At 46.6% G+C, this 25,795-nt stretch overlaps 1 protein-coding gene across 2 annotated transcripts in view; it reads left to right on the top strand.

The window, feature by feature from the left end:
• The window catches only part of VPS35L (VPS35 endosomal protein sorting factor like), a 125,213-nt gene that overhangs the window by 96,309 nt on the left and 3,109 nt on the right, over positions 1 to 25,795 (top strand). For both annotated transcript variants that reach the window (XM_026650619.2, XM_026650618.2), the window contains exons 29-30: positions 11,800 to 11,918; positions 22,414 to 22,560. In XM_026650619.2, the coding sequence (XP_026506404.1) occupies positions 11,800 to 11,918; positions 22,414 to 22,560 (266 nt within the window). The remainder of the gene's footprint in view (positions 1 to 11,799; positions 11,919 to 22,413; positions 22,561 to 25,795) is intronic.

The raw sequence follows: 25,795 nt of genomic DNA, 5'->3' as shown, positions 1-25,795 counted from the left end.
TTCTGACAGCGATAAAAAAGATGCTGCAAATGTAGTGTGCTGCAGAAAAAGGCTAAAATATAGGCAGAGAAGAGTGTCCTTTGTGGATTGTAATTGTTTGTGGTTTTTACACCTAAACTCTAAGATCTCACTCTGGCAGTTATATATTTATTTATTTATTCATTGTATAGCTGGAACCATGAAAGTGAGGCACAGAGTGATTAAAATGTTTGAAAGTGTGGTGGTGAGTTTGTAGCAGAACTTGGAATAGAACCCAGATATCTTGACTTTTGGTCCCCTGCTCTAAGACTGTGCTTCCTTCTGATGATATGCTGATTTTCAAACAAAGGCAGATCTAAAATAAATACTTGAGTTCTTCTGGTGGATGGGCTACCAAGATAAAGTCACCATCCATGACAAGATGTAGCAGCCTAGCAGGAAGTTTACAGTTGAGCCAATATGGAACACCAGACTGTAGTGAAGATCTTCCTAGTCTCTCTTAGACTCCCTAAGAAAGTGAATTTATAAAAGAGTCAGAATAACACATACCTATCTCTTGGGGATGTTCTGAAATTTAAATGTTTGTAAAGTCCTATGATATCATCAAATGAAAAATGCTACGTGAAGTAGTTATTTTCCCTCTTCCCCTGGGGCAACATTTCTGTTTCTAGACAGCAGCACCATGGTTATATGGATTTCTTGGAGTGCATGTACAAAGAAACAGAACTGGGGCTCAGAAGCTGTCGGAATGATTGTGAAGGATGTCTGGGGGACATTAGATTTTTTTTTTTAATTCTCTTGGAGATTTCATTTGTTAGAAATACCTAGATTTTGCTGAGGAAGAAAATTAAAATCAACAATGGCAGCAGTTCATTATTCCCTCAGTACAGCTTTCCATGCCTTCTTTCCTGCAGATCGTAAATAAGTGCATACAGATTATTGTGTAGTCAGTAGAGAATTGTGACATGAAAGAGGATGAGGCTGGATATACACAGCCAAAGAGGACTGGCCAAGACTTGCTGAGAATCTTTCATCTCATTCTACATCAACAAACATGGGACTATCCTCTTGCAGCTGCTTTTTTGTTGCATTAAAGATGCTGGTGGATTTCTGAAATGAGTTCAGCTTGCAGTGAAATAGCTTTCATGCTTGACTGGGTGCAAATACCATTCAAATGGAAGCAGTAGCAAGTACAATGAATATGGAATCTTTCATCTGGACTTAGTGGATTTTCTTCAGCCATTCATCTACTACTAAATGAAATTGTCATAAGATCCAGGGCCCTAGTGCACTGGCAATTAAGAGTTTCCGGTGCCTGTGATGCAAAATGGTGGGCACTTGAGTATTAACTCAATGGGGAGTACTGACTTCATGTGCTAGAACAGTTTTCCTGGCATCTGCAAGAAGCACATAGTATAAAATGTATCCAGGTGTTAAAATGTGTTTATACCAAATAGGCCTATATTCTGGTTTAGATAATCACACATTAGAACCTGTTAATGCTAGTATTTACCCAGCATGCTTCTTCCAATACAGAATGTTTTTTGGCACTTTATTGATTCACCACTTCAGAATCTGAGCCCTGTGATTCCCATTGTTCTTGGCTGTGGAATTTGCCACGCATACACCTCATGCCACTGAGGAATTGTGCTGGAGAATCTAGGTTTTCTTGATATTTGCAAAGTTTGTACCAAACATGAACTGAATGTAAATCAATACAGTATTACTTTCCTGCATGCAAACAAGCAGCCTGACACAATAGCTTGAAGAGATGTGAAATCACAAGGGTATCAATGTGTTAATTCTGAAACCTAGTAATGGCAATTTAAATATCAGCATTAACTATTTGGCTGCTGCTCACTTCAGCTTATAACTGAAATATCCAGCTAATGCACCGTAGCCATCATTGAATGTACTGGTGAATGACTAGTGGGTAGATAATTAGAGGCACTAGTTGCTTATCGCTAAGGCTACGATTATATCACAGAATCCATGACTTCCAGAGACTTCCGTGATATTTTTTGCTTCAGCCCTGGGGTTGTGTGGCTGGAGCTGTCCGCCAGTGGGGGCCCCAGAGCTCTCAGCTGCCGCAGGTGGCGGGGCCCCCCACAGCTGCCAGCCTCAGAGCTCTGAGCCGTGGCAGGGCCCCCTGGAGCTGCAGCAGCCATGAGTGCTGGATCCCCCCGCAACTCCCCATTTTGTCATGATTATTTTTAGTAAAAGTCAGACAGGTCACGGGCTTCCATGAATTTTTGTTTATTGCCTGTGACCTGTTCATGACTTACTAAAAATAATCATGCCAAAATCTTAGCCTTACTTATTGCAGATTGCTGAGGTATGGAATTAGAAGTCCAGGTCTTCCAGTCTTCCCAAAACTATTGTTTCTTCTTCGAGTGCTTGTTCACGTCCATTCCACATTAGGTGTGCGCGCGCCGCGTGCACGAATCGTCGGAAACTTTTTCCCTCAGCGGCTCCCGTCGGGCCCGCAGGGTCTCCCTTCCCGCCAGAGCGGCGCCCCGCCCTCGCGTATATATACCCCTGCCGGCCCGACCCTCCCTCAGTTCCTTCTTACCGCCCGTGGCGACGTTGGAACAACTCTGTCTCTCGCCTGAGAGTGTCCCTTAGCATAGCCATTAGCAATAGTTAGCAGTTCATAATATAGTTAAGTGTTTTAGTGTTAAGTAGTTGATTAGTTCTTCCCAAGGACCAAAATCTGCGGGATGCCCCGGCACCGGCCCTGGGCGGCGGGTCATGCCGCACGCCCAAGGCTTTAAGGCGTGTGCCGCGTGCCGCAGGCCTATGCCAGTGAGCGACCCGCACGAGTCGTGTCTCCGTTGCCTCGGGGAAGCTCACCAGAAGGAGCGCTGTAAAATTTGTAAGGCCTTCAAGCCCAGAACTAAAAAAGAGAGAGAATTTCGCCTTAGACAGCTCCTCATGGAGGCGGCGTTACAGCCCTCCTCTTCCGCGGCACCGTCCACTTCGGTGCGGAGTGCCCCGGCATCGGTCCGCGACCCGACACCGGCGGCGCAGACTAAGCCCACGGTACCGCCAAGGCGGGAACACGCCCGGCATCGATCTTCTTTGCCGACCAAGTCGAAGGGCCAGCCTAAGGCCCGGGGGCGCTCCCCACACAAGAAGGCGGCACCGGCGAAGACCGCAAGTGCGGCCAAGGCCGTGACGGCCCCGATACAGGTCCCGGTACCAGTGGCTCCGGCGCCGAAGGGCCCGTCGAGCCCCGGGACAAGCGCGTCGAGTGAGGAGGATGGGCTGGAGGAACTGTTGGAACAGCCCTCCACCCCGGACACATTTGAGGCAGCAAAGGACCTCATTGAATTGTCCTCCGAAAGCACACTCCGCGCTACAGACATTCCGCCGCGACTGCCATCCAAGGGCAAACGGGCGATGATGCGCCCGTCGCGGTTGCCATCTCGGCACCGTTCACGGCGCCGGTCCCGGTCGAGCTCCGCCTCGGTGGACTCTCGGCTTCCCGCCGCACAACGGACCACAAAACAGTCAGGGCCCGATGCGAGCGTGGCACAGCCCCAGCAGCCCGGCTCGAGCAGGCGCCGGGACGCTTCGATGGCGAGGCTCCCAAGACCATCCTCCCACAGCCGCTCCCAGTCCCGCGGTCAACGGTACCGTTCCAGGTCCAGATTGGCACGCCGCTACTCACGGTCCCGGTCCCGATGGCACCGCTCCCCGACACCGGACCGGCACCGCCCCACGGCACCGCCGTGGCCCTCTAGGTCACCGTCCCTAGCATCGGAAGAGGGCTCGGGTCTTTCCAGGTCTGGCCGCAGAGGGCATGCCGCTAGAGAGCACGAGGCCTCTTGGCAGCCGCATTGGAGCCATCCTGGACAGTGGCCGTTCTGGATGCCGTGGGCCTATCATCAGCAAGGCCCTCCATCCAGAACCTCGAGATCGGGCCCCTCAGGAGACCGGTCCAGCTCCCCACGGTGCCACCCTACCTCCCGTGCGGAGGCCACGGTCTCCAGACTACCGGACGCAGAGAGGGCAGACTCGGCACCGAGCCCGGCACCGTCCCTGACTCAGGGCAGAGGGCGCACCCCGGAGGACCGCCCCGCTGAGGAGGAGCTACAGGAGGACGAGGACGCTCAAAAGGCCATGACCTCCTCCTCCTCCTCCTCCTCGCCGGACGAAGCCGTGGCAGGCACGACAGTGTCCGGCCCTCCCCCTATTGACCACCGGGCGCACCAGGACCTGCTCTGCCGGGTGGCCCTCAATTTGGGACTACAAGCAGAGGAGACGGTTGAGCAGGAGGACCCGATGGTGGACATTCTGAGCCCAGAGGGTCCCTTCAGGATCGCACTCCCGCTCATAAAAACGGTCCAGGCAAACTATAAGACCGTATGGCAAACGCCAGCCTCCTCTGCGCCAACCGCAAAAGGCGTAGAAAGAAAGTACTTTGCCCCATCCAAGGGGTTTGACTTTCTCTTCTCCCATCCGACCCCATGTTCGTTGGTCGTCTCGGCGGTTAACGAACGGGAAAGGCATGGCCAGCAGGCCCCAGCACCCAAGGCCAAGGAAGCAAAACGACTAGACCTATTTGGCAGGAAGGTCTATTCGTCCGGAGGCCTCCAGTTGCGGATCGCAAACCAGCAAGCGATCCTAAATAGGCACAACTTTAACTCATGGGCATCAGTGTCCAAGTTCAAGGATGCCTTGCCTCAGGGCTCGCAACCTGAGTTTGCAGCCATAGTGGACGAGGGGAAGGCGGTGGCCAAAACCTCTTTACAGGCCTCACTTGACTTTGCCGACGCAGCCGCTAGAACAATTGCGTCAGGTGTGGTGATGAGACGCTCTGCATGGCTGCAATCTTCTGGCCTTCCTCCGGAGGTACAAAATACCCTCCAGGACCTGCCGTTCGAGGGTTCGGGCTTATTTTCAGAGCAGACAGACGCCAGGCTGCACAGCCTCAAGGACTCTCGGGCTACCCTTAAGTTCTTGGGGATGCACACCCCTGTGACACAGAGGAAGCCGTTCAAGCCCCAACCTCCACAGAGGCAGTACCATCCTCGCCCTCGGCAGGAACCATACCGTAGACGGGGCAGGGACAATAGGCGTAGGCGCAACAATACGCCTAACCAAGGCCAAAACCAGGGCCATAACAAGCCGCAGCCGGGAAATAAACAAGGATTTTGAAGCTGCGATCGAGGACAGCATACCCATCTCTTCTCCGGATCCCCCCCTGGGTTTCAGGGACCGCCTGTCCCATTTTTTCCGTGCCTGGTCTCATATAACATCAGACGGTTGGGTCCTGCGCGCGGTGGAGTCAGGTTACGCCCTCCAGTTCTCCTCGCCCCCTCCCTCCCACCCACCACCCCCGTCCCTCTTCAGGGACCCCTCTCACGAGCAACTCCTCATACAGGAGGTACAGACCCTCCTCGAGGTGGGGGCGGTGGAGGAGGTTCCTCTGGACCTCAGAGGAAGAGGGTTCTATTCCAGATACTTCCTCATCCCCAAAGCGAAAGGGGGCCTCCGTCCTATCCTGGACCTTCGCAAGCTAAACAAGTACTTGCAAAAACCACGTTTCCGTATGGTCTCCCTTGGTACCATCATTCCTTCCCTGGATCCGGGGGATTGGTACGCTGCCCTCGATATGAAAGACGCCTATTTTCACATCGCCATTCGCCCGGCCGACCGGCGTTTCCTGCGCTTCACTATCCAGCAGCGTCATTTCTAGTTTACGGTCTTGCCCTTCGGCCTGGCAACAGCCCCATGTGTCTTCACGAAATGCATGTCGGTGGTAGCCGCCTTTCTTCGAAAAAGACGGATGCGCGTCTACCCGTACCTGGACGATTGGCTCCTGGCGGGCCGGTCGGAGGCAGAGGTCCGCGCCCATGTGGCACTGGCGTTACAAGTATTCCGGGAACTCGGTCTGTTGGTCAATGTGCCCAAGTCATCGCTAGTCCCCACACAGAGGCTGGACTTCATAGGAGCAGTCCTGGACTCGGTGGCGGCACGGGCGAGTCTTCCCGTATCGCGATTCCTGGCTATCAAGGAGGCCGTGACCTCCATTCAGCGATTCCCTATGACCACGGCCAGATGTTGCCTGCAACTCTTGGGGCACATGGCAGCGTGCACACACGTAGTCGGGCTCGCCCGTCTCAGGCTCCGGCCGCTGCAGCTGTGGTTGGCTCAGATGTATCGCCCCAACAGAGACCCCTTGGACATGGTCGTTACGATCCCGGCTCGGGTGTTGAACGCCCTCCGTTGGTGGCTCGATCAACAGCAGGTTTGCGCGGGGGTCCCGTTCGCCGCCCCACAACCGACTCTGACGCTAGTAACAGACGCGTCGGACCTGGGTTGGGGAGCGCACCTAGGGGACCAGCGCACTCAGGGCTTGTGGTCCAGGGAGGAACGGTTGCTCCACATCAACCTGAAGGAGCTGAGGGCGGTTCGCCTCGCCTGCCAGACCTTTCACGCCACCATAAGAGGACACAGCGTGTCAGTTCTGACAGACAACACTACCACTATGTTTTACATAAACAAGCAGGGCGGGTCCCGGTCCTCTCCCCTCTGTCACGAGGCTCTCCTCCTCTGGGACTTCTGCATAGCCCATTCAGTACAACTTCGGGCAGCATATCTCCCCGGGGTCCAGAACGGGCTAGCGGACCGTCTCAGCCGGTCCTACCTCGGGCACGAGTGGAGGCTGAGACGAGACATCCTCCGTTCTATTTTCCTGAGGTGGGGGTTTCCCCAGGTGGACCTGTTTACCAGCAAGGGCAACAGCCAGTGCCCGCAATTCTGCTCGTTCCAGGGTCACAGTCCAGGCTCAATGGCGGACGCCTTTGCAATCCTGTGGGGCGGAAGCCTGAAGTACGCCTTTCCCCCGTTCCCACTCATTCACAGGGTCCTCCTAAAGGCCCGCAGGGACAGGGCGACAGTCATCCTAATCGCCCCGGCGTGGCCACGCCAACACTGGTTCACAACTCTGTTGGAACTGTCCGTGACCGCTCCGATAGCCCTTCCCCTCCATCACGACCTCATCACTCAGGATCGGGGTCGCCTACTCCACCCGAACCTGCCGTCGCTGCATCTCACGGCATGGCTTCTCTCTGGCTAAGTGAGGTGGAGCACAGGTGTTCCCACGAGGTGCAGCAAATCCTCCTTGGTAGTAGGAAACCCTCCACGAGGGCAGCCTACCTGGCCAAGTGGAAGCGCTTCTCCCTGTGGTGTGAGCCTCAACACTCACAGCCTTTACAGGCCTCGATACCACTGATTCTGGACTACTTGCTGCACCTCAAGCGTCAAGGCCTCGCCCCCGCTTCTATTAAGGTGCATCTGGCCGCCATTTCGGCGTTCCACCCTGGGGAATCGGGCAGATCCGTGTTCTCCAACCCCACGGTGGTCCGATTCCTCAAGGGTCTGGAGCGGGTGTTCCCCTACTCGCGCCCTCCTATACCCCCGTGGAACCTCAATCTGGTCCTCACTAAGCTTATGGGGCCGCCCTTTGAACCCCTGGCCTCTTGCTCCCTCACGCACCTTTCATGGAAGGTCGCGTTCCTCGTGGCCATCACCTCGGCTAGGAGGGTGTCGGAGTTGAGGGCCCTCACCTCGGAGCCCCCTTATACCGTCTTTTATAAAGATAAGGTGCAGCTTAGGCCTCACCCTAAATTCCTCCCAAAGGTGGTTACGAATTTTCACATGGGGCAGGACATTTGTTTACCGGTATTCTTCCCTAAGCCCCATACGGACCCAAGCCATCGCAGCCTACATACCCTGGATGTTAGGCGGGCATTGGCTTTTTATCTGGACCGTACCCGGCCTTTCCGTAAATCGTCTCAGCTGTTCGTGGCCATTGCGGAACGCATGAAGGGCCAGCCTATTTCTACGCAACGTCTGTCGGCGTGGATCGTGCGTTGCATACGTATGTGTTACGAGCTCGCCAACATGCCTGCTCCTCAGATCAGGGCTCACTCCACTAGAGCCCAGGCGTCCTCCACGGCCTTCTTGGCACAGGTCCCGCTCCAGGAGATCTGCAAGGCAGCCACCTGGTCGTCAGTGCATACCTTCACAGCCCAATACGCGGTCCACCATCAGACCAGAGATGATGCAGTGGTCGGCAGGGCGGTGCTGCAATCAGTTATTCCTTGACTCCTACCCTCCTCCAATGGTAAGCTTGCGAGTCACCTAATGTGGAATGGACGTGAACAAGCACTCGAAGAAGAAAAGACGGTTACTTACCTTCTGTAATTGTTGTTCTTCGAGATGTGTTGTTCACGTCCATTCCACTTCCCACCCTCCTTCCCCTCTGTCGGAGTCACCGGCAAGAAGGAACTGAGGGAGGGTCGGGCCGGCAGGGGTATATATACGCAAGGGCGGGGCGCCGCTCTGGCGGGAAGGGAGACCCTGCGGGCCCGACGGGAGCCGCTGAGGGAAAAAGTTTCCGACGATTCGTGCACGCGGCGCGCGCACATCTAATGTGGAATGGACGTGAACAACACATCTCGAAGAACAACAGTTACAGAAGATAAGTAACCGTCTTTTTTCAAGTCACCTGTGCCTGTCCCACAACAAAGGAAGAAAGAAGAGAGGTTTCCTATTCGCATTTAAAACAAATCCTCCACCTCTGGTATATTCCAGTGTCTCAAAAGCTACAACTGTCCTTTTCCCAATTGCAAAGTTCCTTTTTCATCCCTAGCAATTTCTACAGTGCAGTTTTCAAAATCCGTGGCACGTTCAAAGATGTAAATTTTGGTGATAGTAAAAAATTATATGTAATATCAAAATACATAGCATCAAAAACTTGCTATCTGAATTTATTTAAAATAACCAAGTTTTTTGAATTTATTTGCTGCTGCAGAATTTCCAGTTTTTGCAGACATCCAGGGCCGATGCTGCAGAGTTAAGGCCTAGATCATAATTTAAACAACCCAACAAAATAAACATCTATAGAAATAAGACAAACTGCTTTTCGTCAGCAAAGTGAAATAACGTGTCTTCTGCCATATTGACTGATTGCATACATTGTATGACTAGGGTTGCCAGGTGTCTGGTTTTTGACCAGAATGCCTGGTTGAAAAGGGACCCTGGCGGTTCTGGTCAGCACTGCTAACCGGGCCATTAAAAGTCTGGTCGGTGGTGCAGCGGGACTAAGGCAGGCTCCCTGCCTGCCCTGGCTCTGTGTGGCTCCTGGAAGCGGCTGGCATGTCCGGTTCCTAGGTGCAGGGGTGGCCACGGGAGCTCCACTTGCTGCCCCGGCCCCGAGCACCGGCTCCATAGCTCCCATTGGCCGGAAAACGCGGCCAACGGGAGCTACGGGGGTGGCACCTGGGGACGGGGCAGCACGCAGAGCCGCCTGGCCACGCCTCTCCGTAGGAGCCGGAGGGACGACGTGCCGTTGCTTCCAGGAGCCACCTAAGGTACGCACTGCCCGGAGTCTGCACCTGATCCCTTCCGGTGCCACAACCCCTGATCCCCTTCCCGCCCTCTGAATCCCTCGATCCCAGCCTGAATCCCCTTCCTGCACCCCAGAGCCAGCACCCCCAGCCAGAGCCCTCACCTCCCCCTGCTCCCCAGTCCCCATCCCTGATCCCCCTCCTGCCCTCTGAACCCCTCAGTCTGAGCCCAGAGCACCTTTCTGCACCCCAAACCCCTCATCTCCAGCCCCAGCTGGAGCCCTCACCACCTCCCGCAACCCAACCCCCTGAGCCAGGCCGATGAAAATGAATGAGTGAGGGTGGGGAGAGTGAGCGACCGGGGGGGTGGAGGGGGTGGAGTGAGCAGGGGGTGAGGCCTCAGAGGAGGGGCGGCGCAAGGGTGCTCGGTTTTGTGCGAATAGAAAGTTGGCAACCCTAACTCCCTCCCGTACCCTAACTCCCTCCCAGAGCCCACACCCCAACCCCCTGCCCCAGCCCTGAGCCCCCTTCTGCACCCCAAAACCCTTATCCCCGGCCCCAACCCAGAGCCTGCAGTCGGAGTCCTCACCCTCTCCTGCACCCCAACTCCCTGCCTCAGCCTGGTGAAAGTGAGAGAGGGTGGGGAAGAACAAGCAACGGAGGGAGGGGATGGAGTGAGCGGAGGGAGGGTCCTCGGAGAAGGGCTGGGGGCGGAGCCTCAGGGAAGGGGGTGAGGCAAGGGTGTTCCGTTTTGTGCGATTAGAAAGTGGGCAACCCTATGTATGACAAATGACTGTATCAGATCTCCTTGTTCTGTAGTCAGCTTATGTAGGTTTCTAGTGTATACTCTGTAGTGCAGTGGCTGTGTGTGTACGTCCATACTGCACCTCACGGAATGGAGCCTTGATTTCAGGTAGGGCCAGCACATACTGCACGTAGCACCATGGGGCCTTGATTTCAGATGAGGCCTGCTGGCATTACTGATAAAATAGATATTTGCCATGGAACAAAAGCCACAGGATTTTAAAAAGGGCTAGTTTTTTGTATCAAGTCTGTGGCTGCGTAAAATGTTTGAACCCATGAGCTCTAAAATTATGTCGCTCGTGTTTTTGCTCACCATGTATTTACTTTTCACTGCAATATTTAAAAAATAAAAATAAAACTGCAATTAATAACGGTTAAAAGCTTCTCTAGCACCAATTGAATATGGTGCATCAGTAGTGACCAGACTGACTGTTTATTCTAAGCTTTCATTTCTCATGTTGTTTTGTCAGTATGCAAGGAAAGTAGTTTCCAAAGAGTAATAAAATAAAATAATAAAACAAAACCTTTTAAATAGATGAGTTCTCTGAGGACTGGGGATGATCTTCCTCTCCCACTCCCTGATTTCTCTAGAATATGTTTGTATTTGAAAATTCTTCTTGTAATGTATTCTCTTTAAAATGAATGTTGCTTAAAGTGGCTAGGTGAAAGAAGGCTATGTAGTTGGTATAAAACAATAGACTAATTTGAAAATTCCTGCTATTATCTGAATTTAGTCAGTATTGCTTAACTGAAAGTCATGGGCAACTTTTATTTTAGAATGCCTTACTATTTTTTAAGTATACAAATAAATATAAACCTGGTGTAAGCAACATGCATATATAATTCCAGAGTCACCTGGATAGTTGCACATATGCCTGATTTCCTTATACTTATGGAACTAGGTTTCAGAGGTATACAGGGAGCATCAGCTAGAGGGGTTAAGCATTGAAGAGAAACTGGTGTCACTTGTCCCAGTAACACATTTTATAATATTTAATGATCTGGAAAATTGGGGTGGCAATGTCAATAAGCCAAATTTTTGTCCAGATTGTCAGCCTTGCATTCATGTAGTAAGTTACAAAGGTATGGAACAGCTAAGTGAAAAATTTTAATGTACAGTGTACGAGGTATGTGCTACAAAATGGGCACAAGCCTTTCAGTTTTCACCAATTTTTCTGAAATTCTCTTTCCATGAACCCTATTGCTCTGACAGAGACAAGTAGCTTTTCTGCAGTTGTAAAGCGGTATGGTAATATATGAGGGCTCCAGGTTTGTGGTTGCTGGAACACTCTGCAAAACTATATGTTGGTGCTTGTATTGGATAAAGCATAAATTGTTCATCCACTTAATCAATCCCTCTCCTATTGAAGTCAATGGCAAAACCTGTCTAACTTCAGTGGAAGCAAGGGATCTGCCTATATGGAAGATTCGTATGTTGTGCTGTATGTTGCTTTATGTTGCAGTGTGCAATTAAGATCAGCCAATGGTGGTAAAAACACAGGTGTCAGATCTTTATGAAATATTTCATATGCAGGTGGGGTCATTTTACAGCTTTAAAAACAATCTGTTTTAAATATCCAGTATTGTTTTGCAGCAAACACACTTAGATAATTATCCAAATTAAACTTAGATTTATTTATGCTTGTTTCTGCAGTTGATTCCAATGACACCCTCTATGGTGGAGACTCCAAGTTCCTGATTGAAATTAACAAGCTGTGTGAGGCGGTGATCGCTCAGATCCTGGACCATCTGAAGACCCTTGGACAGGAGGAGGTATGACTTTTCTTGTCTTATTACTGTATAATGCAACACCAAATCACTTGCAGAGACCAATAAATGGGCCTTTCCAATTGATACTCCTGGGGGAATTCTACGCCAAAAATTAAAAAATTCTGCGCACAATATTTTAAAATTCTGCAAAAGTTCTGCATATTTTATTTGTCAAAATAACGCAATATAATCACACTGGTTTCAATTATTTCAGTAATTTATTTAAATTACAATACAATGGATGGAAATGGGAGTGGGGAGCATACAATATGCAGCCATATGCTCAGTGTTATATCATAGACAACTGAAGAGCAAGTGAGGGCTGGGGAATCAAACTCACAATTTATATTGGCTACTGACCATCTCCAGAAAGATCAGTAGCAAACAGTTCATAGAGCACATTTTGATAGGAAATTTTTTCAGTCTAGAAAGTTAGACCGGTTCTAATCACTAAAGCACCATAAGTATTTATAAGGCCATACTGTCCTTTACACCTCTCTGGCAATGTAAAGGAGTCTTAAAACTTTTACACCTGTTTTGTACTCCTGGGGGAATTCACAAAGACAATGGGAACAATTCACAAAGCAGGCAGGCTTCTACATTCTGCTCTGCCCATGCCTACCTCCTCAGAAACACCCTGAAGCCCTGCCCCTCCATGCCGAATGTGCTGCAATAGCAAGCGAGAGGGACAGAGTATCTCTTTCTCACATGCACGACTCCCCAGCCCACTCACCGCAGTGGTGATTTACATGTCTACCGGCTGCTCTGGGCACCCGAACCAATCTGCCTGCGCTGCTGGGGAGGGGTATGTGACCGTTCTTGTGGCTTCCCTTTGCGTCCCTGTCAGAAGTCATTTTTCTGTGGGGAAGCAAAGAAATCTGGGGGGGACATGAATTCTGTGTGCACACAATGATGCAGAATTCCCCCGGAGTAAATAATTGACAGTGCAATATAGTGTGCTGCTGCTTTTCGAAAGCCCTGTGAATGTTTACAAAGCTGGAGAGGATTGTATGGTGTTACTTTGGTTAAAAAAAAATAAACTGACATCATGTAGGCAACAGTGGGGTGAAGAGATTCAGTAATATTTATAACCCCACTATTTGTTGTTGTACTCTTTAAGAGATGGATTGTTTAACTGCATTCTGTGCATGACATGGACAGTCAGTTGTACCAGACAGAATTGTTTTTTGCTAGGCAGTGAAAGCTGCTCTGGTGCCAACTTTGGTCCTGCTGCTTTTCTCAAGGTGTAATAATCTCTTCAGCTCCCTTCTGTTCCCATTCCCTCCCAGCTGTCACTTCACTCCTGACCTAAAGCAAAGTCTCTACTTTATCCCTAGTCCCAGTTGCTATTTTTCTCACCAGCCTAACCAGACTTCTGAAATAGGCTAATGGACAAAATGAGAATTAACCCATTAGTCTGTTCTGAGCTAAATACAGTGGAAGTTTATTTGTAAAAGCTCTGCATCCCAGAGGGTGATTAAGAATTATTTGCTTAGTTGTAGGGAGTACTTTCACTTTTACGCTATTTTGAATAATGGTTACACTAGTTAAAACAAAGCAAAAACCTTGTCAATTTACTGGATTCCTTGATTTTGGGTTTATACAGTATGTGAGATCAAAAACAGCTCTATGGGCTCATCTGTTATGGGGTAATGACTGGCATTCTCCATGTTACTGAACTCATCACCTCTGCATGAGAACAGACTATGCCCTGGTAACATGTCTGTTTCTGAGCTTCAATTCCCACAGCAACAGCTTTTTTTTAATTTTTTTAATTTTTTTAACTATCTCTATTAGACTATTGTCTCATGTCTTATAGCCTGAAATACAGGGCAAAGTGAGTCTTTGTTGGAAAGAAAATAGAGCCGAGGTCCTTCTCTTATGTCATCTTACTTGGCTTCTCGCCAAATAGGTTTCTTTTTATTTTCTCCCACTTCTGCTGGGATTACATTTTAGAAATTCTTCTAAAGAGAGAGAGAGATCCTTAAGGTTTGCCTCCAAGAATTCATTAAGCAACACACACTTGAGAGCCCAGCTACTGCTGTTAGAGTAGTATTTCCTCTTTGATATCAAATACTTTCTCATAAAAAAACTGTAGAGATTCAAAATTAATAAATCCCACATTTTTACAGTGGCATATTCCAACGTACAGCATAAACTGTGTGTGTACAGTACCACAATGAAATACAGCTCTCTTTGGATGTAACAGCAAACCAGCACCCTGGGCAATGGCAAGGACACCAAAGCAACTTCTGCTCTTACGAATAGTGCCATGGGATCTTTTCAATGTGCTCACAGGACACATAGGACTGGGTTTTAAGATACTCTGTGAAATACCAAACACAGTAAACTGTCACTGTATTTACCTCACACAGGCTGTCTAGCTTTACAAACCTGATGCTTAGACTACTAAGAGAGTCCCTCTAGCTAATTCACTGAAGCAGGAGGTATTGTGGTCCAGTAGGTAGAGGGACACTGGACTGAGAGTAAAGGGACATGAATTCTGATCCTAGCTCTGTTATTGGCAAGCTGTGTGATCTTGGACAAGTCTCGTCACTTCTGTGCCTCAGTTTCCCCAGTTGTAAAATGGGGGGATATTTGCCTTCCTTTATGAGGTGCTTTCAGATCTGTGGATGAAGAGCACTACATAGGAGCCAAGTATTTCTCTTTTTTCTTTTTTGGGAGGATAGGGGGTGTAGGGGTTGATGAGGATGATGATTATTAAAGTCACATCCTTCAGCTCTAAAGCAGTACTTGGCAGAAAATCGTCTCAGATTTTATTTTGATTACTTCAGTGTTGGCGACCTTTTATTATTTGGCTGCTCATTTACATGAACAAGCCTCTGCTGATATTGGTTTTCCTTGATTCATTTCATTTGAAACCCATAAAAGGGAATTGATTTTCATGTAATAAAATGATTTTACCAAACTGCAATTTGAAGGAAGAGAAGTGAATCTGATGTTAACACAGTATACTCCTCCTTTCTTCCTATGTTACTTTAAAATATCTTTTAAAAATGCTTCTTCTTTTGTGAGATGTTAGTGTTTGAACTGAAATGTACAGTCCCAAACTACCCTATACAAATACAAACCATCTGTGGTCATGGGAGTGTGCCACCACACTGTTCTCTGCTTTGCATTTTTATTGCATTTTGGATGCAATAAATGTTAAAATCCTGCCTGCTGCAGTTGGACTGAGTCGTGAACAGTCAAATGTGTGCCTGTTTCATGCAAAGCCATTTGCTTTTGATCCAAATCCAAAGTGTTACAGTAGGTCTGCTGTAGGTCATTCTTGTCTTGATAGCCTCTTGTTAGGGTGTTTCTGTTCCTGTATAGACATTTGACTATTTACAGTAAGTCTCAGGGAATGATGGAAACTGGTTCCTCCAAAGCCACTTGGTATTGCACCATTCAACCAGGAAGTGTCGCTAGAAAGTGTGTTTTCTCTCACTTCAAAAAAATGAGCGTGGATTCACCATGTGTTGAGTAACATATAGAGCGCCAGATTAGTCAAAATTCCCCGGAACCAGTGGCTTCTCAGGCTGATGCAGTTAAGGCAGTTTCATAGCCAATGTTACACCAGGAAGTGAGGTGGCCAGCGTCATGTCCGACCACCTTTGATTGCCCTAACCTGATGGATCAGGTACGCATTTTGCACCTGGGTGATAACTGGTGATGGCCTTTCAGGGCGAGATCAAGCAAGACTTGAACTCTCAACCTTTAGGATTGTAGTAAAGCTCCTTAATCTTTCAGCCACTGTACCTATTTACCTGATTAGCTCACCTATTTTTTATTTTAAAGACATTAAAGATTTAAAGTTCTTCCTGAAACAATTCTCTATTATTGGCACTCCAGTATTGTTACTAAAGCCTTCAAACAGTAATGGCTTTGTTAGCTCCTTGGAGCAGGGAGTATGCTTCCTCCGCTGTTGGGAAAGTATCTGTAAGCTGTAGGAGTTGCCAGAAACAAATACCTGCAATTCTGTTTCTCCCACAGTTCCAGTTATCCTGCTCCTCATTCAAATCATACATCTCAAAGACAAGGTGAACTTACAGTGCTTTCAGAATTTCCAGCAACTTGATTAGTCTACAACCAGTTAAAATTCTTCATTCCAACATCTCATCTTGCTTCCATAACCAAGAGGTATTGAGTGGTCTCATGAGTACAGTTGTGATATGTCTAGAAAAGCAACTACTTTTTATTAAGTTGTCAGTCTGAGAAATCTAGCCAGGCCATAGTTGTAGCTTACAGTTTTCTTGGAAGGCTTGCTCAGCGGGAAGTGTCTTGTACTGCTCTTTAATAGTGGCAAGAGTGAGAACCATCCTGATTTCCACTGACAAGGATTTCTCTGGACAAGGGCTTTCAACAAAAGTGCTTCTGAGAGTATTGCCTTGGGCTCCATCATCCATGAGCCCCATGTGGCAATAGAGAGACAAATAGCTGAGTTGCTCAGCTCTCCTTTAATGAAGACTTTAAAAATTAGGGCCATGGTCTTGAAGTGTATCCTGAATCTGATCGGTAGCCAATATAGGGCTTGGATCACTGGAGTAGTATGTTCTCATTGGTCTAACCAGGAAAGCAAGCTCCTGCATGCCAAACCAGCTGGAGTTCCCATGTAGAGTGTGTTGGAGTACTCCTAGAGTGAGACTGACAAATCACAGAGTGCTGTTTCAAGGTCTGTATCCACAAGAAAGGATTTAGTCATCTGGCCATCTGAAGAAGGAATTTCTGTTTGCTGTTACTATTTAGGAGTGCAGGAGCAATGATGAGTCCAAGAGGACCATAAGACTGTGTCCATACTACCTTAGTGAACAGGGGACTTGCACTTACAACAGTTGGCGAGTTCAGAGCTGCTGCTGGGTTATTAGTATTTCCTCTGTTCCCGTCAGCATCACCTCTTACTCAGGCTGAACTTGAGTCAGTTGTCTTATATCGAGGGGCTTTATTATCCCAAAGGGAGGATAACTGTGTAATGGCACTGTGGATTAAGTTCTGAGAGCTTGATGTTGTCTGCCTATACCATCTTATGATCTTCCCTAATTGACTAATGTGTATGACCAGGCCCCCGAGGGACTCTTGAGAGGAGAAGCTGCCCATTGTGACCTCCTGAGAGGAAGGAGCACATCTAAATCCCCAAATGCCTTGTTCCTCACAGCATGAAGCTCTAAGCGAGCAGATTTCAAAAGAAGACTGGAGTGAATGCTCGGAAGCAGGGTTGCTATTGTAAGCAGTGCTAAAATGGATAATAAGACTGAAGACCAGCAAGATCACATTTTTCTCCATCGTGCCATATTAAATTAAGATATTACTCTACTCTTTGCTGGGGGGGATAGGACATGAGTGACATAAGAGGCTACGTGTTCTGCGGTTGTGTAGTTCTTTCTTTATTCCAATGTCATCTACACTGTTTCAAAGATTATGAAAAATGCCTACCAAGTGGGTACTCTCTGCTCTCTTTGGTGTGGGAACTATTAGTCTCATGATTTATGTGACTGCCAGAAACTTGATCTATTCCTTTCTGTTTGCTGCCCATAAATACATCCTCGTGAGTTGGAACGCCCTCCACAATTCAGTCTTGGTTATGTCAGTGGAGTTGGCAGCATGTTGACATGGATTTCTCACTCAGATTTGAGGTCAGTGCCATGTTACACAAATATTCTTGTTGATCATAATGCAGAGTGTTGCATGCCTCTCGGTTTTGTTCCTTTTTATATAGTGGCCTTTACTTCATCTTCTCTGGAGCCTGTGCATCTCTTAACTTTGCAACTTCTAACATATGATTGGATCCCCATCTCCTACTTGTACCTGTGTGCTTACCTCAAAATACTGTGAATAATGTACATCCCTTTCTTCTGACTCTGTCTTCAATGTGTTGCATCCTTTTTGAAGTGTGCTGTATGTTACCAAGTTTTTTAAAATGTTAAACAGAGTGTGGGCATGTACACATGCATATATATTGTATAGAAATACAATGTGGTGGGGATATCCAGGGGAGAGACCTTTGACCACCTCTCCTGCTCTCTGCTCAATAATCTAGCTCCACTAGGATTATTACTATCGTAAACCTGCAGGCAGTTTCAAACAGTCTCGCTTTATGTTTGGATTCAAGCAAAAATATATAGGCACAAGTGGTTAACCTAAGGTGGAAGGGGAAAATAGTCCAGATAATTTAAATACTCTAAACATTTCTGAAGTAGTTCTTTAAAATCTACAAGTACAAAATACATGGTGGAGTGGCAAAAAGGCTTTGCATCGCATTATTCTACCATCTCAAACGCATGCGGACATGCCACATCATCACATATTCTTTCTTTTTTTTTTCATTTTGCCCAAAGGTGTTGGTCCTAGTGCAGTGTCCTGGCTTTATCTCAGCTCTGATAGTTACTTTCTAACTACTCATAGTTTCCCGATAGTTTGCTAGATATGTTGCTGCGCTTCCTGTTAGAATAGTGTTGCTGGGGCAGACTGATGGACCGTGTCTGTGTCCAGAGGTGGCTACATTTCAATAGTGGATGAAATGATGCTTGAATCTGAGGCCTGGTCTACACTGGGCGGCGGTGGCGGGGGGCGGGAATCGATCTAAGTTATGCAACTTCAGCTACATGAATAATGTAGCTGAAGTCGACGTACTTAGATCTACTCACCGCGGTGTCTTCACTGCGGTGAGTCGACTGCTGACGCTCCCCCATTGACTCCGCCTGTGCCTCTCGCTCCGGTGGAGTATCGGAGTCGATGGGAGAGTGCTTGGGGGTCGATTTATCGCGTCTAGATTAGACGCGATAAATCGACCCCCGCTGGATCGATCGCTGCCTGCCGAGCCGACGGGTAGTATAGACATACCATAAGGCTGTAAAGAGCTTTGGGAGCCACTGGGATGAAAGGTGCTACAGTATATGAATGTAACTGGAAGCATTTCCTCCGTGACTGCTGCACATTACTCCCATTAACACTAGTGGGGATTTATATACTCATTGAGTGACCCATAATTTTTGTAATAAAAAGTTTTTAAGAAAGGGGTTTTCAATCTACTATTCTAAGCACCACCTCAGAATATAAAAGTAATAATCTATTGAAAAGTAGCCACTTGTACTATGTGATGACTTTAAATATACAACCGTGTGATAGTTAAATACCCTAATGCTACATGACCTTGCCAATTTGGGTTTTTTTTTTTTGTCAGTTCTGTAAAATATCTTCCTATGTATGTAGCAGCTGAACATGCTAAATAAAGAACAGAATCGGTATGTGCAGAGCTTACATTCTAAAGGCACTTATGAATAAAATGCAGTGGCCCAAACCACACAATGGCTTGTTGTCTTCATAGTTAGATGCTTCACTGACAGACCCGTTGTCCAAAGTTTTCTAAGGTAGTTTGGCATATGTTAGGTTTGGGAGAGCCTCCCAAACTAAGGGGCACCATGATTAAAAGACACAGTCGCAAGTGGGAGAAAAATAGATAAAATAGTGAAGGTCTGAGCCTACATTTTATTAACATGTTTGCTAGTACTTGTTACCATGAGTAATCTCACTGATTTGAAAGAGTTGGAGTGTTTGTAGGTTGGTCGCTAAATGCTTAATGATCAAGTGCTACTGCCTCCAGTGGGGGTGGGTATCTTCTCTTGTCCTTATTTAGCTGCTCGGTCCATGCCATCTCCTTTTTGATAGCGTGCATATGCAATTAGTTCTGCTGGCCGTGATAGGAAACGTTAATTTCGTTTCACTGCCACAGCAATACTGCATACTGGCCATAGAATTTACTGGCTGAATTTAGAGAGGGCTCAAGTGAAGTATGAAATTTGTTAATTAATGTGGGAGGTTGACCATGATTGTGCACCTGCTTCTAACTGCTCTTCAATTGATTCAATTACTGTAGTAGATGAGGCTCTGCCTTTTAATCAACGGTCTCTTTTCCAAGTGAGCCGAACACAAAGCACAGCTCTAGAAAAGCAATGGTAAATAAATACCTCCTCTCGGACGTGGCCTTTGATAATAGCAGTGCCTAGCAGCACAGGCATAAATAACAGTGCAAGTGGTGTCAGCATTTCCATTATGCCTGCCCCCTGCTGGTGGTGATGCTAAGAGGTCTGTAGTATAGCTGTGGAAAGTTGTTCTATAAGAGATCTGATACGTTTTGGCAATTAATTTTTTAAAAAACTTGTCAAGGGGTTCTTCCCCGCTGCCTTCTGGAGCAAGGAAGCCCTCTCCCCTTTTTCTGTATCTCTTGGGAAGAGACTTAGAATCTCCTGCACAACCCATTCTTTCCATTGCTGTCTATCCAGACCAAGACGTGACTCCATCATAAGTTGTCTCCATGATGGTAATATCCTTTTCAATTATCCTGCGATAGGTCATTCTTTGTCTTACATGACTTCTTTTTTCTCTGGGTGGAATCCATTCTGAAATACCTTGAGCTTCTGCTATGGGTAGGCTGCTGACAAAGCAGTCTCTATCTAATTATTGAGTCCACAGTCTGGGGACCTGTGCAGCACAACACTTTCTCATTGGTTACACAATTTCTCCAATGAATTCTCAAGATTCTTCTTAAACAATGGTGGTGAAATATATACAGCTTCCTGTCATGTATTTCCACTATCTGCTACTCCTGGTGGAATGCTGCACCAAAAAGCTAAAAATTCTGCGCACAATATTTTAAAATTCTGCATCTTTTATTTGTCAAAATAAGACAATGTAATCATGCCAGTTTCAATTATTTTGGTAACTTATTTAAAAATACCTGTCAGTAAGTATGTCTGTAACAATACAGACAACAAAAAAGATTCAGGAAATGTTTTTTTTTGACAAATAGATTTCTTACTAGGCATATTACTACAGGACTTTGAGTAATTCATTTAAACTACAATACAGAAAAGTATTTCCCGCATGCCTCAGAAGCAGTGCAAAGGTTTGGAGAGTCAGGGGTAATGGAGAAGCTGAGGGAGAAGGAAGTAATTGCTCGGAAGGAGCCTGGGAGTGAACCAGGTGGATTGTTGGGTGCGGGTGGGAGAAGTATGGAACAGGTTTTTTTGGGGGTGGAGGGATTGTTAGGGAGTTGGGGAGCATCCCCCATGCAGACCCTGGCTAACCCCTAGCCTCTTCCAATCCGTCAGGCACATCAGGCCCTATCCCCATGTGTCCCTGCACCCGCACTCAGCCACCCCTCTCTCCTGTCCCCGTGTCCCTGCACCCCCACTTCCATTCAGCCCCTGCTCCAGTTTGTCCCCCCCACTAGCCCTTCTGAACTATGTGACACCCCCCCACGCAATAACTCCCTCGCTCCATCTGTCTTTTTTTCCCCACCCCCATATCCCGTGCCTCCTCACCTGATCCGAGGAGTAATCTGTCATGTTTCCAGGGCTAACAATAATGTTGGGAGGACAATAGCATTGTACAGTCTCATCTTCTCACTCCTCCAAATGTTTGACAGACAGGAAAATGATCTACTGCCTTTACCATTCTTGCTTTGACTTTCTTAGTGAGCTGGCCACTAGCATATATTGTACTTCCAAGATAGACAAAGTTGCCAACTCTTGTACTCTGCTCCACCAATCTCACCTCTGCCAGCATTCTCTCCTGTCTCTTGGTCTTCTGCATACTGATACAGAGTCCCACTTTGAAAGCTTTTGGGAGGAGAGGGTCAGAGGCAGTTGGGCCACAGTTCTGTAGCATATCTTACTTGCCTCTGCCTTTTATTCCCTAAAACACAATTTGACTGCTATTGCAACCACTAGTAAGCTAAGCAGCATGGCCAGTAGCACTCCATAAGGTTTAGTGCATGGTTGCCTATGTTCCAAAGATCCTTTGTAGGATTTCCCTGACTGTAAAAAGTGGGGGAAACCTCCTGGCCTCAAGAGACAGCAAGCAACTGTGGGGAGGACCTCTGGGAGGATGGTGCTGAGATCCCTGTGGAAGCTGCCATTAGGTGTGAGGGGCTAAAAGGAAGGTCAGCCTATATCCATATCACCCCAAGTCTGCTGGACTCTTATAAATAGTCCCAGTCCTAATATTATCTTAAAGGCACCCTGATCTCAGGTAAGTTCGGGGTTCTAGTAGAACCTTTCAAACAGCCCTGCCAGTGTGGTGGCAGAAGAGGTGCCCACGGTCAGTACTGCGAGTATGCAGTAGTGGTGGTGTTTACAGCTACAACCGTTCAGGTATCCAGAACACACAATATTACAAAAATGTACCAAGTCATTGAGCTAAACTGACACCTGATGTAGGAGCTTCTGTAACTCACACTGCTTTGGAATGGGGCTGAATGAGTAGACAGGTGGGGTTTTTTTATTTGTCCTATTTTGAGGACAAATGCATGGAGGACTAGCCCCAAAGTCCTTGCTGATATTGATAATGCTAGGCCTGTTTGTTACGAGCATATATCTAGCTGTTGGTAAAATTCTCTAGACTGTGTGTATAATTTACAGGATATCTATATTTTGATGATATATCAGAACTTCAGGATGGCTGTAGAATAATTGTTTGTTGTTTTGTTTTTTAATGGTAGACTCTGAAGCGCCAAAGCCAGCTGGCTCTCTACTTCTTTAATAGTATTTTAGCTCATGGAGATCTACGGAACAACAAACTAAACCAGCTTTCAGTCAATCTCTGGAACCTGGCGCAGAAGCATGGCTTTGCTGACACCAAGACCATGGTAAGAATAACATGGACTGAAATGGAGTGTGCTATCTTTGGCATTAGTTCTAAGTGCCCTTCCTTTTACTCCTACTTGTGGAAAGGGTCAGTGTGACTGGGGTCTTAGTGGGGAGCTAGCTGTGGTCACTCAATTAGGGTGAACTGCAAAGAATGGGGTAGCCAAACCCCCAAAAACTGGTGGATATTCCAATACTTAGATTCACCAAGCCAGCATAAAACAGCTTCTTCATTACCTTACTGGTTACTCAGAAGTCCAAACAACACAGTTCCCTTAAAGTGATCCAGCCTCAGGCCTCCATCCAGGTACCCACATCAAATATGATGAAAATTTCTGTAAATCTTACTTCATCATATAAAAGAAAAGGTTCTACCAATCCCAAAGGATCGGACACATTACCTCCCAGATTAATGAATGTTTCAGATCTTACCCAAATACACGCTACAGCCAATTCTTATTAACTAAACTAAAATTTTATTAAAAAAAACAAAAGAGAGAGAGTATGGTTAAAAGATCAATATACATACAGACATGAGTTCAATTCATTTAGGTGTAGATTCATGGCAGAGATGGTGAGCTTCATGATTGCAAAGAGTTTCTTTAGAATTCAGTTCATAGGTCATAGTCCGATGTCCAAATCTCATATTCAGGGCGTACCAGCCTAACTGGGACCTCAGTCTTGCGACTCAAACTTCCCCTGACGAAGCCTAAGCAGATCTGAGATGACAGAATCAGGACCCAAAGATCTTTTATACAATTTCATGTCCTCTTTGACAAGTTGGAATTTCCTCGGGGAACAAAAGGTAATTAGGATGACTTTGAAGGAAGTCCATCACCGGTACTTAGCTATACGAATTAACATAAGGCCATTTGCCTTTTCCTCCACCATTCACAGTACATTTCAAAGAGAGATGAATACTGAGAGATCCCGTATTTATAATTCATTTAAATGATATCAGAATACAACATAGACAGGGACTGTTGATTACATTGTCGACCCTACTCATACATATGAAAATACACACCAACACAAATATTATCTCCCCACGTCTTCTGTGAGTTATTTATTTTGCAGGATGTTTAACCCTTTCTAGCCATGCGTCACATCCCAACGTGAGACTGGTGTGGAAGGGCAAAATTAGAGCTCCTGGATACCCCTTAACAACCTTCCAACATTGATATGAGCTGTGTTTATACTGAATTCTTTGTGAGGCCAAATTATTGATGCATGCTTTGGCCCCAGCCAAAAACTTTACCCATACTTTGTGAAACACTTTACTGATTCCAGGGTTTGGTCTATCTGTTAACTTAACATAGCCATTAATGTTTTTCAAAGAGCACTTACTCTGGCATTCAGTCATGAAAGCTGTGAGGTGTTGTACCTCAGTTTCCCCTTTTGCACAACAGTTCAAGCTTGTAGTAGTTTTTCTGCTGTGTACTGTTTCAAGATTAGATACAGGCACTAACTGTGAAATATCAGGATCTCCAGGCCTTTTAACATAAAGTGTGTTGTCATGTAATGAAACAGTATAACCATGAAGGCTTTTACAACATAATGAGTTCTTATGTATCACCCCCAACATGTTCAAGGGTTTTTCAAAAAAACCCTGCACAATGTACATTTTTACAGTTTTTGGTATCAGCAACAAGTTAGTTACAATCATTAGCAATAACATTAGTTTTATCACAAGTGTACATTTACAATTATTTTTGTCATGCCAAGCCTTTGGTTTAGACAAATCATTCTTTAGGTCAACTTGATCAATATCGATTTTGAATCTTTGTAGCTTTTTCTTGACCTCACGGTCTTCCTTAACATAGGCTTTCAGTTTAACCACTTCCTTGGGTTTTGATATTTTAGGGTTAACCTGTGGCTTTTATTTGCAAGGTTTAATCCTTCCCTTCCTCCCTGTCCAGTATGGTCAAAATCTGAACTCTTTTGTGTAACAGAATCTATTGGCGGCTGGGTGCGTCCTCTTAGACTTGCCCATAGCCATTAGCATTCTCCCCCCAGTCAGTCAGGTAATTTGCATCAACACAGACACTAGCTTGTTTACTAGTTTTCAAATCCTCAACCTTTACGAATTCCCAGTCTGGACTCTGTCTTAAAGAGATACCATCCATTTTCACTAGCATGTTAGACTCAAAGTTTTTTTGTTCTTCCCTTACCAACCTCTGCTTCCACATGGAATCAGATGTCAAGTACACTAAGAGACTACAAGACATATCCAAAATATCTAGAGATGAGTTTGCCTGCTCTCCCCTGCATCCTTGTAACCCAGTAACCCGATCTTTCCTCAGTACCTGGGTCACAGACTGCTTACTTAAAGAATCAACATGGAGACGTTCATGTTCCAACAACATTGTCTCCCCAACAAGCTGATTAAGCTTATAGGGCTGTTTAAATTCCCTAACAATTTTTATTTCATTTGAAACCTTTTCAAAGCTATCCACACTGGGTCTTTCTAAAGCAAAGTCAGTGGATCTATATACCTCAGAAAGACTATGGCAGTTAGGAACTGGAATGACATTAACTGGATGCAACCTAGTTACAATGTCATCATCCCTAGCAGACACAAATTCAGGACCACTTCCTCCCTGGGCTTTAGTTGTATCCAGAATCAGCTCTGGGTCAACTGATACATTTTCAACCATCATAGGCTGACAGGCTTCTTCTGTCTGCTTTACAGACAGAAAAGAGCTGGAGAAACATTCCCCTTTAACAGACAGACAGCTTGGGATATCCTTTCCTTTGTCCCAGCACATATGGCTGTTCATGGACAATTGCTTGGAGATTGGGGTAGCTCCCTTCATAGGCAAGTCATTACCCCTAACAGACACAGGAATATTTCCTTCACTGTCACAATTCTCCACACTGGTACCAGGTAAGATATAGGGATACTCATGTTCCACTAATCTTGCCTTCCCAAACTGTTAATTAGACAAAGCTATCAGCTCAGAAGGCTGCCTACGCCATCTAAACTTTCTTTGTCTTTTCCTCCCTTATCAGAGAAACTGCTGTTTTCCACATATAGTGTCTAATGTTTTCACCCCTCAGCTCACACTAAGCTTCTTTAAGCACATCACTTTTACCTGGGTCAGGCTTACTTTCCCAAGCTTTACTAGCCAACATTCCATCACCCATAAAAAATGTACCCTTTTCTTCCTCAATTAGGGCTTTAACCTGATCACCAACTTTAATTTGCTCTAGAGAAACATCTTCCTGAGCCTTATC

The sequence above is a fragment of the Terrapene carolina genome, unplaced genomic scaffold (assembly GCF_002925995.2).
Source record: "Terrapene carolina triunguis isolate 2854851 unplaced genomic scaffold, T_m_triunguis-2.0 Scaffold93, whole genome shotgun sequence".
In the NCBI taxonomy this organism is placed as follows: Eukaryota; Metazoa; Chordata; order Testudines; family Emydidae; genus Terrapene; species Terrapene triunguis.
The sequence above is the reverse complement of the archived record's forward strand: the minus strand, read 5'-3'. Positions and strand labels throughout refer to the sequence as shown.